The following is a 17,824-nucleotide window of genomic DNA, read 5'->3' on the forward strand; positions in this document are numbered from 1 at the left end:
AATACTGTGTCATTCCTAGAAGCAAGTTTACTTAGATGTTACAAGAGTTTCGTTAATAGACTCACTCTAAGCCAAAACGTTGTAAGCGTATTTCCCCTCACAGCCCAATAGTCTCCTACGATAATCCTTCACCATACATTTCCTTACTAATATTTTGAATAAGATTTTTTTATTTATAAATGCAACTGAATAATATCATAAACAGAGCACACAAGCTGATCTCTTCCATGAATTTACCCTTTAGTTACAGTATTCAGTATCTAGACAACAAGCTGAATAGACTTCTACTCATTTAAGGAGCATTTTTGGAATCAATAAATATATATAGGGAAAGTAAGCAAGTAAGTGAGGTGTGCTACAAGTTTTAGGATGCATTTCCTTTTGCCTATGATGTGACATACTATGCTTGCTTTCTCAGCATTCATTACAACCTACCACAGTAATGTATTGGTAAGGTTAATTTCTCCTGCTCTTGCTTCCTTCCTTTGAAATAAATTGATTAAAAAATAAAATAAAATCTAGAAAACAGAAAATTTGATCGGTTCCAATATCCAGACATTTTCCATGCAAAAAAAAACCCATCCAAACCAACCAAACCAAAAACCAAACCCCAAAATCAAAGAGCTAACAAGTTGAAATAAAAAAAACCCCAAACCAATAAAATCCATAGTCCATAGAATTTATGCAAATAAAAAAGGAAGGCTTGGTCAGTTTACTTGGTTTGAAATGTCAACAATCTTTGTATAACTTTAGTTCAAATAAAAATCAGCTATAATCAGACCTATTTCTGTAGCGAGAAAAACCTGGTTCCTACCATGATAAAAACATTGTAATATAGACTTAAATGTCATTTCATTTTCCCCTACTGAACTGATGCACGTCTTTTGTTTCACCTCTTTAAGACCCCAATCCTGCAGGTGGTGTTGGAAGGGAGCAATTCTCCATACCTGAACAACCTGTTCAGGTTCATCAGCATTACCACTGCTGTTAGATGATTCAACATGCATGCTTGCAGGATCTGGTTCTTTAACCTGGCAGGCCAGGACATATAGTCACTACAGTCTACGCTTCATCAAGAAAACCAACAGCATCCAAAAGAACCAAAATAAACTCCAGCATTGACATTCATAACATACACACAAACACAACGCAGCCCTCCAATGTAACAAATCATATAGATGATGTCCACTAAGGATTGTGATCATTGCAGCCTCAATAGTGCCACTGTGGAGTACCACCTAATTCAGTTCAAATGTTTATTTATAGCATGCAAACTATGTCAATGAATGTGAAACTGATCCTTTATGACCTTAAAATTTCAGAGTTTGCCCTCTAGTAACAACTTAATGTTATTTCTCCCATGAGACATTGTCAACATTAGAAAATTAAATAGGAATATTGTTACCTCGCCTTCTCCCATATGTCCTTGCTGCATGTTAAATGAGAAAGAAAACAGCCTTTCAATCATTGTTATAAGGACCAAAAGACCTTGTTTTATTGCCTTTATACTAACTCAGTTATTCTCAAGCCTTTTCATACTTCAGGTCATTTAAAATGGTGTTCACAAGCTGACCTTCCCCACCACCCACAATACCATGCCATCCTTGCACCATCTCTGCTACTGATAAAACACGTGGATGACAAAGTATAGATGTATACTCAGACTTTTTTAAAACAATTTTAGTTCTTAATTTGCACATTTATTTTTCAATCTATTCCTTAACCCTCTGCTGGGTGTATGATCATAAGTAAATGGATCTTTTCTCATGCGCCAGGTCTCCTGGCTCATTCTGCAAGGCACCAAGCTCTACCTTGCCAAGTTCAAGCATACTCTAACACTGATCTTCATCTGAACCATAGGAAAAGCTCTAACCCAAGGAAAGTGAAGGACTAATGTCTTAATTTCTGCTTTGAAATTAGGTTGTTATAAAAGCTTTGTACAACCCATAAAATCCCTGGTTAAATTATTACTGGCAAATAATTAGCCAAAAAACTTAAAAGACAAGGAGAAAACGTCTGGGCCACCAAAATTGCCATTCAGCCCTCCCACAGTCTGTGTACAACAGTACAGATTCTCTCATACTAAGTAAGTACACTTTGCTGTAACTATTCAACAGTTACCCACTGCTTCTGACTTTTCATTTTCCAAAACAAATCAGTTCTACCACTGAAAAACACATTTTTCTTTGCTGGCTTCCAGAACCCATTGTCAGAATATGTCCAAGCTTTCTAATCAACCTTGCACATTCTTTCTTTTTTAATCTCATTAAAATCTGTGTCTGAAAGCAGGCCAACTGTTTTCAAAACTTGGGTTCTCCTGGCAAGTGCTATGAGAAACTCTGAGCACATCATGCATTCTATTTTGCTTCCTCATTCAAAACTGAGACTGACAACTGGTTTAAGCATTTCAATATTAGTAAACCACAACAAAAAAGGAGTAATTTCCTCTTTCGAAATAAAAACGATATCAATCCAATTTGCTTAATGATTATTTAACATCTGTACATCCCTTTTATTGTCTGATCTTTTGCTGATAGAGATACTCACAATTAACACCAAGCATACAAAATAACAACGCCCTAGTCTTCAGACTGGAGCATATTCTTGAGAGTTCACACATGCACTGGCTTTATGGAAGAATATTAAAGGCTAAAGGCCTTTACAATAGTTCTTCCAGGGTAATTTTGATTTAGAAATTTAAGATGCACATATAGTCCTCAAAGCAAAAAGTTTTAAGGAACTTGTTTCTCACGGAAAGCAATCAGCAAATGTGACTGCATTTCTGACAAAGCTCAGAAGCCTCTGCAGGCATGTTTTAGAAAACATTAAGCACTTTCAAAAACAGCTCTGCCTATAAAACCATAAAAATCCTGCTTGTGGTTTCTAAATTACTAACAAAACCACACAAACGCCTTCACTTGGTACACCCATTCTTGGCAACAAAGCATGCAGCACAGATACGGTTCCCACTGCGGATCTGTGACCACAATTTAGGTCAGCAGGCTCCTCGCTGCTTTGCCACCTGTGTCACTCAAGGCAATAGGATTTTTCTCCTTTACCAGTGCGGAAAATGACAAAAAAAGCTCAGCCACCAGCTAGGAGGTATTTCCAGCGCCAAATACTACTGAAGAGGTTTTGCGAACTAAATACTAAGATTTTCTTTTTTTCCTTCTTAATTTGCTTGTTTTTCTGCATTTGCTTCATCTAACCCACAAAATACCAACATCTGACATTTCCAAACATTTCTCAGAAGCCACAGTTTATAAACTACCCCAGTACAGCACAGATACAAACTTTCTCTGCTCATTGAATTCAGAGCTCATCACACACCATTAATTTCACACAATGTAATACACAACATGGAAACTAAACAATGTTCTTTTGGCAGGCCACGAAGAGAGCTAACTGTGATTTACCAATCCTGTCTCTGGCTTTCATACTTTCATATTAAGAGACATCTTTGCTAGAGGAGCACCCTAGATAAGCTGCACCTAAATATAGCCTTCAGGTAACTGTTATGTTACAAAACCTAAAAAACGCAAAGACTTTATGCAGCCAGTTCAATTGCTCATTAATAACCTATGGAGAGATATTTTCCGATAAAACCAGTCTGAAATTTAAAATGCTATTAGCAGCTGCTTCAATTATTTTGTCACCTCAGCCCTCTCTGCACCACTCGTTTCTATGGTAAAAAATAAATCCATGCAGAAAGCCAATGATCTTCTGCAAAAATCTGCTGCTTTTGCTGTCTTTCATTTTCAGGAACTCGGTGAATAAGCAACGCACTCAAATTCTTGTGCCTTCTCTTCATTTGAGACACGTAATGGGCTCATGGCCATCTCCCTCTCTCTGTTTAAAAAATCACATCTTTTGTTTTTAACATACCCCCAATTAAACGTGTCAAGCTTTCTTCTCTCTATAGGAAGCATCAAAAAGACTGTCAGCACATTGTGTAAATCACATGTGCCATTCTATAAAGCGCACAGTTCCCAATGACAACGATATTCTGCTGGAGAAGCAGGAAAAATGTATGCAGGAGTCCTGAATCACTGAAACCCCAAACTTACAACAAGCTTGGAAGTGCTCTTTAATTGCTCTTGCTGCCTTCCAATCTGCAGGATGGTGGCAGCAGTTTCAGGTGTATTTTGTGCCATTAACTGTGGAAGATTTACATAAAAAGGTCAGCTCAAGAGCAGCCTGTCTGAAGGGACCAGCAAGCAAGAAGATCTCTATCTCCTGTGAACGTCATCCCAGCTTTCTAAGGCCACATTACAACCAGGAGAATTATACAAGCATACGTAGTTAATATTAATAGAAAGATCACCGAACCCTGGAATGGACAGAGCAACTGAATGCTCAAAGTTAAATTACAGTTGTACCTTCATTCTCACTGCCTTACTATGGTTGGTTTACAGCACACGAAGCCTAGGTTGACGTAATACTGTCCACTTCTGTACCTAATTCATGTCTACTCCCAAGAGCTCCTCAAGACAGGGATTTTGATCTTTACCTTGGCACAGAGGCAAATACTGTAACACACTGCCATCTTTTACATGGATATACTCTCATTTATTTCCTCTCAAAGACCAAACCAAACCAGCTTCATCAGTGAGTTCCACAGTAGCCAGTTTCTTATGGTGGAAAGCAAATATAATCAATACACAAACATAGAAACTGAAACTGTTTACTCTGCTAGTCATTTTCTTCTCATAAACACAAGACAGGAGGTAATTTGGTGCTGGTCTGTCTTCTGTTTCACTTAGGACTTCACTTCTGGAGAAGGAGAAGTACCAAAGTTTCACAGGATTATTTCTAAATGTGAGCTAAATATCCCTGAATCTATTACAGAAAACATGTATGCTTTCATGAGTTTTATTTTTAAATTACAGAAAAATAATTGAAGTACAATCTGGTTTTGCCATTCCAAGAGCAAAGCCTTATTTCTAAATTATTCTACACTAAACCATATTTTGTAACTGTAGCAAGATTGCCAATGCTGTGCACAAGGCCATTAAAATATTACCTTTTTCCCCCTACTATTCCCTGAGGGCAGGTAGGGTTGATTATAACTCAAGAGCTAGATTTTATCATCACTTCGTGTTTCACAATGCCTTGCAAACGGAATGCACGGACCACGTGTTTCTGCCACAGGTAACAGTACATTTCACAAGAAGTCCTGTAAGGTCATCACTAGTGAAGAATCTGATCGTATCCTTACCCAAACCAAAAGCAGAAAAATGGAAATGATAAAGAACATCTATAATTAAACCTACCTTTGGCTAAATTATCTCTGTGCATGAAGGAGCAATTCAGAGACCAAGGCAGGTATTTTCAGAGAAGTATATATACACTTTCTCAAATTACAACATAGAAATCATATCTATATGTATTATACACAAAGGTATTTCTTCCTATTTAATAGAGCCTTAAAGCTTAAGTCTTACATGACATTTTCCACAGGAAAGCATAGAGCATCATAAAATGTTGCATGACAGGCAAAAAAAGTAATATTTTATGCCTTCCTTGATTTTAGTTCTAAAACATTGAAGACAAAAGGATCACGCTACAGTTCCATGACTGTTGAGATAAGACACATCCATGTGTGCAAAACTTCTGCCCAGTTCAAGAACATAATCTCATTTCTGCCAAATTATCCCCAGCACGTGATAGGGGAACAAGAGTCGCTTCATGGCAGAGTGGCAGACACGTGATACCTGATCCAGGATAAATTCTGCTAGGTAGAATAAACTGATCAAAATTTAGAACATTCAAATAGTGTTTTCTTAATCTAAAATAATCTTACAAAAATTAAACACCTCTATATATACATCTGGAGAATGTGTATTTGTCACACTTTCAGCAATGTGAAAGTCAGCATGAAACCAGAAAAGCAGACTACATTTGGCTGCGCAGTAAAATCAAGGATTAACACATTTGGAAGTACTGATTCTGCAAAATTAAGCCGCAGAGATGCCAAAACCTGCATTTTTTTCCTCCTATTTTTAAAGCAGCATAATGTTAAAAAAAAAAGGCATGTTATGAGAAATATAGCTCTAGTTTGTGTTCAAAATGTCCAAACAAATGCTGAAAAACAAGAGTACTATTGTAAATGCAAGTATTATGCTTTATTTCAAGTAAAACCAGATGCCTGAAGACAAGTATTTACCCATTCCTTCTGTCAAGAACACTAACAAAATGAAGTTTCTGGTATTCTGTAGCCTTTGAGTATAGGTCTGACTAGAATCTGTCATTTTAAATTCCAGGTCACTGTCACAAACTACAGCCAACATACAAAAAAAACCAATGAGGTTTCTTTGGCTTCTTTTCTTCTAAAACCCTGAGGAGAATCTATGTATAAAAGCCTTTTAGCTCTGGCTCTTCTGAAGGTAACACTGTTTTACCTGTGATTATGTTGAATTAATTGGGTTCACATGGTAAAAAGGTAGAACCTACACATTGCACAAAGCAGATTATCAGCATAACAACTTCTAATAGTTTGATTGTTGACAACTTTATACATCAAACAACCAGGGAGGGCGAAGGGGAAGAGAAGCTGAGAAACAGTGATAGCGAAAGCTACTGTTTCCAAGGCTTGTGCAATGAGCTTCAAGTTCTTATGGCTTTAGTATGCCCAAAGCAAAACTGCCTCACTGAAAAGATTATGCAGTTATGCCCAGAAAATGCACTAATGGCTCCCATTCCCATGCACTGCACAAACCCAGCTGTAGTGGCAGCACTGCACAACCAGGGCAGAAAGGCAAATGTACTTCCAGCTCAGCCAGCCCAGGCCAGCATCGGTTCAAATCCACCTTTGTGAGAAGCTCAAGCTTAACCTTCCAGACTGGGCAACTGAGACAAAAAGTTCCAGACATGCTTCCAGTGAGCTTTTTAAGCCTGAGTCTGAAGGGGAAATGGGGAAAAAAAAATAAATAAAAGGCTAACTATGAAAAGACTGCAGTTCAGTTTGTGTGAGAGCTTTAAAAAACACCACCCTTATTATTCCTTCCCTGCTGATGCTCTCAGGTAGTCTGCCACGCTAACACACTGCCAGGCAGACTGAACCTTGAGAGATGCTCTTTCACACATTTCAACAGGCACTTAACTAGCCGTTAAGGTGAACTACCTGTGAAAAGTGACAAACCAAACCCAGCCTCACTCCTCTGAAAAACACAGAAGCTTCAAAGCTGACTTTGAAGTTTTCTTTGCTATCAAACAGAAGAATACAGAGAAATCTCCTAAACAAACCTGCTATAGAACCTAAACATAGCCACAGCTTTATCTACAAGGTATCAATCCTTCTTCCAGAATTCCAATGATGTTACACTGGCTTACCGCAAATCCATTGAAGTGGAACCCTTCAATATCACATGTATTTGAATATAACTCTTTTTCCTCCTCTAGGAACCCCCACAGGGTCAGAGATAAGAAACCAAAAGCAGAAGAGCAAATAACGAAACACAACCCTTTGCTGGAGACTGGATGTTAGCTGGAATTATACATGTATTTAGGAAAAGCAGGCACCCTACTGTTGGTGGCATAGAGCTTTATTTGATGTTAATGTATGACTAGCGGAGAACAGACAGAAGTTATAAAAACATTCAATCTTTTCCATCAATACATCTTCCAGTTTATGCTATGGGATAATTGGCAGCATTTATCTTTTGAACACTTACACTATATTAATTTTAAAAATAGAAAATGAAAGGCAGAGTTTGCAACTGGGAGAAGAAAAAGCATTACACAGCTTTGCAAGCAAAGAGCAAATCAGGTTCTCAGCCACAAAACTACTTCGAATGTGGTAACTTCAGTAAATTCCAAATACATACTAATGATGGACCTTCTGACAGGAAGAATGGAATGTCATACGCTAAAAATTCCTAGATGGGATTTTTAAGTGACAAGAACAATTTATTGAGCATATTATAGAATTTACTGAACAATTTCTGAAAACATCTGAAAAAAGACCAAGAACTTCACAAACCTGCCATTCCTAGTCATGGTTCATAAGCACTGTGTTCCTGAACTCTTTACACATAGCATTTCACCTCAGGAGATGCTGGTATCTGCCTATACTACCATACCTATACCATGAATTCTGCCCATGCTTTAATGAATAATGAAATGATTAATGAAATAACCCAAAATGCAGTTCCTGCATGTGACTTGAAGAGCTGGATTTACACCGGCATAAACTCCCATGCTGCAAGACTTAAAGCCAGAGTTCCTTAAGTACAATAATAGGTTCAAAGCAACTTATTTTTGTCTCTGGAAGGAATGATCACAAGACAGCCTGGAATGCAACATGAAGGCTTTGTTCCTTTTTAAGCATCCTCTGACTTCACTCCCAAACAATAAGGAAATATTAATACAAGCAAGTCAACATCAAGCAAGCTCAAGTCTCTGCAGTGCAGAATTCCCAATTTTTCATTTTTAAAGAGCATAGAGAAGACATTAATTTTCCCAGTAATATATGTAAAAAACCCAGTACTATACACTTGCCCACACCCAATCCAAATGGGAGAAACAGAAAATTGTGTTTTAAAAGAGTCAGCACTTCATTTCCTCTGCCTAGATTCAAAATGGTATATGAGGCCAGACACCAAACACTGTTTATTCTAACTATTTCAAATGACACGTGAAGAACCAAGACATTTTCTAGAATGCCTTCAGAAAGCTATCCCCATCCTCAGCACTTGTGCACGCTAACGACAATATGAAGATTTTTATGTAACGTTACTATAAGTTCCTGGGAATTTATTAATGTATCACAAATTGGTTTATGTATTTATCCCCACATTCCACCCACAAAATTTATCTTTTTCTAATACCTATCCAATCTGACTGCTGAGCTGGGATTCCTGTTAATAGGATTTCTAATTAAAGCTGAAAGCACTACCTCTAAAGACACTTACTTACCCTTTACATATTTAGAGACAGTATGTGGCCGTTCCACTCACCTGGAAGTCCAACTATCAACATTATAGTGGTGAAGAAAAACAAACACAAAACTATCACCACAGCTGACCAATCTGCATCCCAACAAACAATACATTAAGCCAAGTATAGATAAATCTATTGCAAGGTGTATTTTCAGATTCACCTCATCAGTAGTTCTCATCGTTCTACCTAAGTCTGAATTAAAATGAGTAGATTCTGCTTACACAAATCTTACATCCATGACATTTCGATCTCAAAATATCTTAAGCAATTGATGCAAATTTCAGGCTGTTGCACAGTCACTCTTGGACTTATGCAAAGATTGCCCACTACTAAAAACTCTTTCTGTATGACTTTCCTAGGAGTTTGTTCCCTTTTATGCTTACACCTCATCTGTCACCTCCTTATCTTTTCCCCAAACTCATCCTCATTCTCCCATTTCTTCTTTATCTCCAAGTTTAAGAAAAGCACTTCAGCCTCTTCCTTCTGCTCCTTTCATGCCATCTCTAGCCTGATAAAGACGATGGGAATATGCAAACCGGGGCTAATCAAAGGCTTAAAGAGTTAACAACTCAACAGCAAGGAAAAAAGTGGACAAAGTGAGCAAAAATACCAAATACAGGTAGTTTATGCAGTCTGGGAGGGGAGGCTGGCGAGCTCCCTGTCTTCTAAAATAAGGAACAGACACTACTCATGGAATACAGCTCTAAATTAAAGAGTGCTTTGAACATGATCCAGAATGGCCAGAGATTATCAAAGCAAGAATTCAGAAAAGGAAAAAAAACAACAAAACCAAACCCACTTGGTGGACAGAGATATTAAACAAAGCAGAAGATTAAACACACTTCTACAAAAAGGGATGGAATTATTTTAACAAAGACAAAAAAAGGAAAGCAAGAAAACTTAGAAAGGTTTTAATCGGATCAGCAAGGCGGCCGTCATGGAATTCAGCACAGTTCTGTCGGCTGTAATACTTTCGAAGATCAAATCACTGATTTAGACATTAAAACTTTTAGCAGTATTTCAATGCTTTGTTGTGTTCTAAAAATCTCTGCCACACAATCTGCAGCATACATTCCTAGGAAATATCTTGTCTAAGGAGTATGAAAGGCATTTAATTTTCCATGCAGGCTCTGGAGATGGGACACATGGCAAGGGGCCTGCAAGAAATGTTTTAAGACTGAACAAAAAAAATGTAGGTCTCATACTCCAATGAAGTGAACAGGAATCCTAACACTGATTTCAAAGCTGGACCAGGATCAGAAAACCCTGGGATATTTGTACTGCTCTGTGGTGGCAAGGGAAGGAATTTCCTGGCCTCAAAGGGTGGTTACATTAATACGCTCTTGCTCATTGCTCAATGGCTCCGTTTTAGACAGATAACATAAATCACGGTGTTGCTCTTCCTCAGCTAAATTAATACCCTACCTCAAAATCCTGCAGCAGTGAAGTGTAAGCATCCAGTTGTTTGACATCTGCATTACCAAGACCTGTATTTCTATAAAAATGCAGGTATCATCAGAAAGTTTATCAGTAATTCTTGTGTCAAAGTACCACCAGCACAGGTAGCCAACAGCACCCGTTTCCTTACCTTAGTTTCTTCTACTCCTACATAATGTGTATATTTAACAGAAGTTAAACTCAATTTCTGAATGCAGTTCCAAAGGCACCTGTCAACGTCCTGAAAAATTCCCCAAACTCTGAGAAGCACCATGGCCTACAAACTACTTCTCACACACTTAAAATTAAGAATATCAATAAATCCAAGGGAATTAATTTAATGTCAACAGTAATTCACCTCTTCCAGGAGGTGTTTTCCATCACTGAAAACAAATATTAAACTGCCACATTTGGGTACATAAGTTGTGCTGTGATTTCCCAAATTATTCCAGATAACTGTAAAAATGTTTATTATTCAATTTTAATGTTGCATCCCTGTCCTGGGATTTCTGCAGTTTCAATTGTAATAAGAGCTTTAGCAGCCAATAATAAAATGCATAGCAGTAACTTAACTCCTGCTTTATTCTTTAAATCATTTGCATCAATGTACATGGATCCAAACAGTTTAAATTCTCTATCAGATAATACATAATGTTTCCTGAGATCGTATAAATGGGTCTTGGCTTTTCCCAGTTCATAAGAGAAAATGAAGGCGCCAAAGTAAAAATCTTAACCTACATTACACGTTGCTTGTGCCTCAGGGCAACCTGTGTTCCAGTCCACGCGTTTTTCCAAAGAACGGGCAAATCCTCATTTCATTTACACCCACCAAAACGCTGCCAATTCCAACTGCTATAAATTAAAAACCCTTCTTTTTTTAATGGACCCTATTTTCTTATGGCATACAGTGCCACAAAGCCAGGCAAGCATTTGATAAGTTAGCAATCCGTCTAGTTTCAAGGCTTTAACTGTCAAAAACATCCTGTTATACATCCGTGTTCTTTCTCTTGCTACATAAACAACCCAGACCCAAGGCACTCCCACTGCTAACGGACCGGTGGGGTCTGTAGGTGAGGAACCACAAGCCTGAATTATGGAGGGGTTGGGGGGGGGAAGAACACAGGGCCTGTCTGTGACTTTAAGATCACAGCCATATTAAAAGCCCCTATTGTTGTTTAATGCCGGTACTACACAAACGGAGACGAGCAGGCAGACTTCAGCAGTGCCTCCAGGAAGCACAAAACAAACGATGACCTTTAAATCCGAGCTCAAGGAAGAGCCCGCTCCAAACAGTCATTGGAACCTGCTGTTGCAGGCCATGCTCTGCAGTGCTTTCCTCTTCCCCCCCCCCACCCCCAACACAACTCTGGTCAACTGGCACCAGCTTGAAAACACCGCAGAGGTTCGGCTACAATCGCGGAGCAACGCCTATGGCCGAGCACAGCAAAACCGCGCTAAGAGAGCAAAGATACCTCGCGGTGCGGAACCGTCATCTGCCGGCGCACACCGCCCCGGGCCCGGCGCGCCAGGGAGGAGGAGCACGAAGAAGAGGAGCAGGAGCGGCAGCTCAGCCGAAGGGGCACAGAGACAGTATTCGGGATAGTCCACGCAGGCAACAATTGCAGGGGGAATTCCACTCCCTCTCTGTTCCAAGGGCCCCGCTAAGCCAGAGCTCGGCAGTGCAGAGGGGGCTGGCTTTTGAGCTGCACTGCTTTGATCTATGTGTCAGTGCGCTGCCACCTTAGGAACATTCCCCTTCATCCCTGCCCGCGATGCACAAGGCGCTCACCTCCGCGGGGAGCATTTGGTAGCGCCGGGCGGGACGGCTGAGGGCGCCCGGGCCGCAGCGGAATGGGGTTCCGCAGGACAGAGCCCGTGTGCTGGGGTTTAGTTTGGCTCCTCGCTGTGTATCCGCTGTGTTCACTCTCCTCATAGTGTTTGCAAGTTTGTGGTATGGGTTTTTTTCCTTCCAAATCAAGTTTTGCCTTTCTAAGCCCCATCGCTTTAGGCGTCTCTTAAAGCAGCACTTAGTTCAAGCCACGAAAACAAATGTCAATTTAAAAGAAAAAGCTGGGAGTTTATCAGATCATAGCCAATGGATGTAAAACTGTACATTGTGTATGGTTGTGATTACTTCTAAGTAATGATCTGATTGCAGTATGTATTAATATGAGATTTCTCTTCCTTCCTGCTGCCCAGGCGATTCCATTTTCTTACTGGGTTGCTGTCTGTTTCCAAACAAAGGCTCTGGCAAACACAAACATCAGAGATAAATCAACAAACACTTCAGCTGCCAAGAGAGGAACTGGGGAGGAAAGCATACCAAAAGACTAAAAAATACTGAATATTACCTCAAAATGTTGAATATTGGCTGCATTTAGAAAGAAAGTATGCCCTCACTTGTTAATAGTACTCTAACCCAACTGGAAATAGTGGATTGCAACAGGAATGGGAGCTGCTGATTTCAAATAAACCTCACATAGACTGCGTTTCCCCCATCACAGCTCCACCAGCATGAGTTGTAGTTTATTGCTATTAGACCCAGTTCAGCAATATTATGAGACAGTAGAACAATTGGTTTTCCTTTTAATTAATATGCACTCAAGTCTGTAAATCCCATCAGCCTTTCCTGGTTACTGCATAGGAGGTAAAATTCAAGAAGATCCTGAGTAGGAACCTTTCCAGACAGTAATTCATGACAGCTTCCAAAGACAATTGGGGCAAATCTTAATTGTCTACAAAAAATTGTCTACAGCCTGGAGCAGCAGAAGCGAGAGTTTCTGAGCATTTTATCCTAAGCTGGATACATTAAAAACTTGCAAATGAGTAAACCTTCAGGGAGCTTGTTCTGAGAAAAGGCAGCCAAGCGAGATCAACCACTGATGCTGTTCTCAGGAGTCTGAGGTGGGATCAGCACAGTTCCCCTGTGAAAGCTCACTCACATGCACGAGGCAGCAGAGGCGTGAAGATGGGGCAGTGCCAGTACGGGTCTGTGTACACGCTTGCCAAGGGCCTTTGACTTACAGAACTCGGTAACTACATCATGTAACTTCACACAGACCAACAGTAGGGAAGAAAAGTTGAACTTAGCCACCAACCTCAATCTTTGCTGGCAATTCTTCATTGCTATGAAAACAAAGATGGATTTAAAATCTAAGAAAAACCTCAAACGCTGTTAGCTTACACTTTCAAATAGCTCATGTTCATATAAAAGGACCACTTCCCTAAAAGGAAACGTAACCTTTGCTGTTTAGCCCTTGGCAAAATTGGGACTGATTCTCACCAGATTCTCATTAGTTTTCTGGCTCATATAGGAAACTGAATGGCCCATTCTACTCAATTAATACAAGCACGTTGCATAATCCATACAGCTAGAAAAGAAACAACTTGTTCAGTTTCTTATCTGATATTCAGAAAACGCTGTCAAAACTATTTTGGTCCCTTTCATCAAAGAACACTTTATGAGGTTTACATACTTTCTTCACAGCTGAGATAGTTTTGCAGATCAATATGAAGGAGCTGATGACTGCTTTAAAAATAGTTAAGTATATCCACTTGCTCAGAGAAATCCTAAATGGTGCCAGTTCTCATCATTCTACCTTTCCAGCCATAAAACTTAGAGCTGCTTTTCAACTCTCTCTCCCAGTGTCTGTATGTATCCTCTGACCTTATGCTACTTCCAAAACCTTCCTTTTTGTGTGCAAGTACATTTCTTTAGAGCCTATTTCACCTCACAGCATTCGTGCAAATACTGAGCTACTCACACCCAAATTTTGCAGGAGTGCTTTGCAGTGCCAGTAGCAGATGTACTGGCCTGCTCCTTTAATCCATTTCACTTTGCATAATTTCCAGGCAATAACCTTATATTCTGAACTGAACCACAGGATATTTCAGTAATAAAAGAGTCTGTGGTTATAAAGTATTTAAAGACAGTTCAGTGTCACTTAACAAGGAAATATTTAGTCAATCTACTACTATTACAGTTATGCTCAAATTGCCATCTGGAAGACCCAGATTCAGAAATCAGTCTCTGGATCCCAGGCTCAGCTCACGAAGGCCAAATACATTGTAAAGAAGATGCAATTAGTCTCCAGGGAAAGGCTTCTGTAGGCTGTCATTGGCTGTGCAGCGTGCAGCACACTCACTCGTGTGGATAAAAATAACATATTGAAATGGCAGCTGCTCAGCAAAGGAGGAGGATTTGAGCAGGGATAAAAATATACCTTAAAAAGAGGGGGGGGAGGAGGAGGTAAAAGGCCTACCAAAAGCATTAAAAGGTAAAATTGAGTGTACTGAATTGATGATACTTAAGAATCACCTTTGAACCTCAAGCAGGAAACACTATTTCATATAGGAAGACAACCCAAGAACATAATTATTACTGTCCTAAACAAATCAAAGCTAGCCCAGCCTAATCAGCTCAGTCAAGAAGTATACACTGTGAATGGATTTTGTTACATTTTGAAGACTTCCTACTTAAAATTTTATTACAGGATCCAAAACCTGCTGCTCTGAACATACCCTTTAAAGACACAAATTATTTCCAAGAGACAGCATGTTCCAGACTGTGACTGGTATCTATTACCATGTCCATACTTTTTTGTTTTGAAAGTGTATTTTAACATTGCACCTCTTTCTCTTGAAGTCCATTACAATATGAAAGGGGGTGGTGGTGTTAGTGTTACATACTAAACTCATGTTGAGTCAGTATTAAAGCCTCTCAAAGACTCACAAGATAGCAGTGAGCCCTATTAGATCATCTAAATTATTTCCATGCCATTCTGAGATTGCTCTCTACAGTATGTTTTATTAGTGTCTTGCCCAGGCTATTTTTAAAGTCAAACCCAGAAGCTTTTCCTTTCTGAGAGCTTCCAACTTTAGTTTAAAAGCACTGTATGCACTGATTAACCCATTTAAAAAGCACAACAAAAACCATCTTATGGATCTGCTTATTTAACTGCAGGTGTTTGAAATGGCATGCAAGATTTGAAACGGTAACTGTAATTTGTCATATTTCTAGATCCAAGGTTTTTAAAGATTCCTTTCAATCAGTTTAAATAAAGATGAGGCAAGAAAAGTGAAAACAGGAGAGAATCTGCATTAAGACATAATCATACACCAACTGATACAGATGAATAAAAACCAAAAGGCTGGTGACCACAGACCTTTCTTCAGACTTGACTTGAAATATGTTTTTTACCACCAAGTTACGGTTTTTTTCCAGCTGTCAGTTGGTTTAACTAAAGTTATTTCCTCTCCTTCCAAATCCCGCCCTACTTACGGATGATCACTGCAGCGTTACCACAACACAACAGATGCTAGCTTGAGTTAAGATCCATTCCTAAGTATACTGCAGCAACTAAGTTACTGTATGCTATGCCAGATAAGCAGCAAATTCAGTGCACTGCACATTTCATTTAAGCAAACTTAATGTTTTTGCTGAGGAAATCCTTGAAAAATGAGACTTCACAACAAAGTATTTCACATAGGATCATGTAAATTTTTCATCTCAGTTTCAAGGCTTTTTCTTTATAGTTTTGTAACTATTAACCATAAACAGAACAATTTATAAAGAACTTAAGAAATAATTCCCAGAGCAATACCCATCATTCCAAAGAATATTCCATCATTCTTTAAACATGGTAAAGCACTTAAATATTTAAATTGCAAAGAATCCTTTCGAAGCACTTAAACTAAAAATCTTGTTACTGTGCAGAACTACCCTTGTTTAGTTACTGAGTATAAATACATATGAACCTGACTCTGTTGAATTAATATTTAAAGGGAAATTTTATTTGTTCTACAGCCATGTCACCTTGGGTTGTTATCTTGCCAGATTTCATCAGCTAAAAGCTGGGTTGGGCCTGCCTGACCGTTGAATAGAAGGTCTCAGGGCAAATCCCAGATGCTGCAGTCAAGGAAGGGCACTCAATTCTTGGTTTGGTATATAATGGTGGGGGCATAGGATGTTGCCAGACAGCATATAAAACAAAAGAAAGCTATTACTACTTGTTGTTAATAAAAGCCTCGTCCCCAGTACATAAGGGGGGAATGTATTTTTGGTCTTATTTCATTTGGCATTGCTTTTATCTACATCAAGCTCTCCTTGTCATTTCAATAGGAAAAGTGTATTTCTTGGTGTATTTGGGATGTGAAACGCAAGCTGCATTTCAGACCACGGTGAATGCAACAAGTGCAGGGTATTGCAATTGCCAGTTTATCAAAGATTGGTCACTATTAAAACAAGTCAGATTACATGAACACTACAAGCCTTGATATCTTGAAAATAAATTTACTTTCAGAAACCACAAATGCAGGTTTGTTTTTTTAGTGGTCTCATGACTGGTAACAAAACTGAATGCTGAGATAATGAGCTTAAGTATTTACTTACACAAGTAACCACTGAACTGAAATAGATTACTCATTATACAAAACTAGACTTCTCAATTTTATAACGTAAGTAGTTTCTATTCAGGTTTAGATAAAATATGTAGACAATGCTTTGAATACTTTGTAAATTGAGGTATGTTCAGAGAAAGATTACCTTTGCCAAAAAAAAAAAAACGGATAAATCCTAACTGCAGGTCAGTTCAACCTCCCTTTCCCAATGCTACAAAGAATTCTGCAATTCAAGGCCACAAGAAAAAGAGAGGTAAAGAACCAAAAAAAAAAAGTGATGAAATTCTCTGTGTTCTTCTCAAAATGACATAGATAAACCTCACGCTTCCCCAAGGCAGAAAGAACTACGACTTTAGCAGGAAAACACTGCAAGTAGGCAAGAAGTTACATCTCACTGTGCTGCTCAAGATGCCTGAAGTTGATCATTTTTGCAGGCTGCATACATTGCATCTATTACAAACAACACTGGCAACTAACACAAAAGATCAGCTTATGCTTGTTTCACATTGTTTTGTATAAAGACAAAACACACCCAAGTCCTCGTGTGTTGCAATAGCTTCATGTAGAGACAACTGAAAAAAAAGGGAGGCCTCCCCAAGCTGACCAACATGCATTAGGTGCACAATGTAACTTTACTTTTCCTACCCCAAACTGAGGTTTCTTACTCTAAGTAAGCACGTCTTCCCAGTTATTTACTGCAGGAAATAGTCTCTTTCTAAATTTACCTTTCAGTGAATCGTTTTCAGCTCTCATTATGTCAATTAGGGAGTTCTCCAGTGAATGCATGTCAAAAGTCCTTGTGCGATCCTGCAAGCAAATACAGACAAAGCCAGTTTAGGCAACACATGTTGTTAAACAAGACCACCTGAAACACAAAAACTTCAGGTTTGTTCTACATTACTACAGCATAAGTAAAAACACATACAGCATTGAAGTCAGTCTGATATAGGAATATTACAAAATTAGAATATTCTGAAATATGAATCTGATCTATAGCTATCATAACCAGTCATTCAAGAACCCCAATTCAATATTCAGTTTGTATTCC

At 38.9% G+C, this 17,824-nt stretch overlaps 1 protein-coding gene across 7 annotated transcripts in view; it reads right to left on the reverse strand.

The window, feature by feature from the left end:
• Positions 1-17,824, reverse strand: part of CPEB4 (cytoplasmic polyadenylation element binding protein 4) — a 43,006-nt gene that overhangs the window by 12,317 nt on the left and 12,865 nt on the right. For 3 of the 7 annotated variants that reach the window (XR_003994144.2, XM_030504391.2, XM_030504394.2), the window contains exons 2-3: positions 17,502-17,583; positions 1,406-1,429 (exon numbers count right to left, since the gene is read on the reverse strand). Coding sequence is in view for 4 of the 7 variants with exons in the window: in XM_030504391.2 (XP_030360251.1) it covers positions 1,406-1,429; positions 17,502-17,583 (106 nt within the window). In the remaining 3 variants the exon portion in view is untranslated. Of the gene's footprint in view, positions 1-1,405; positions 1,430-10,365; positions 11,699-17,253; positions 17,349-17,501; positions 17,584-17,824 lie in introns of those variants that run through there. The other 4 variants (XM_030504393.2, XM_030504392.2, XM_030504395.2 and 1 more) reach the window with 4 other exon arrangements.

Source organism: Strigops habroptila, chromosome 12, assembly GCF_004027225.2.
Source record: "Strigops habroptila isolate Jane chromosome 12, bStrHab1.2.pri, whole genome shotgun sequence".
NCBI classification, from domain to species: domain Eukaryota; kingdom Metazoa; phylum Chordata; class Aves; order Psittaciformes; family Psittacidae; genus Strigops; species Strigops habroptila.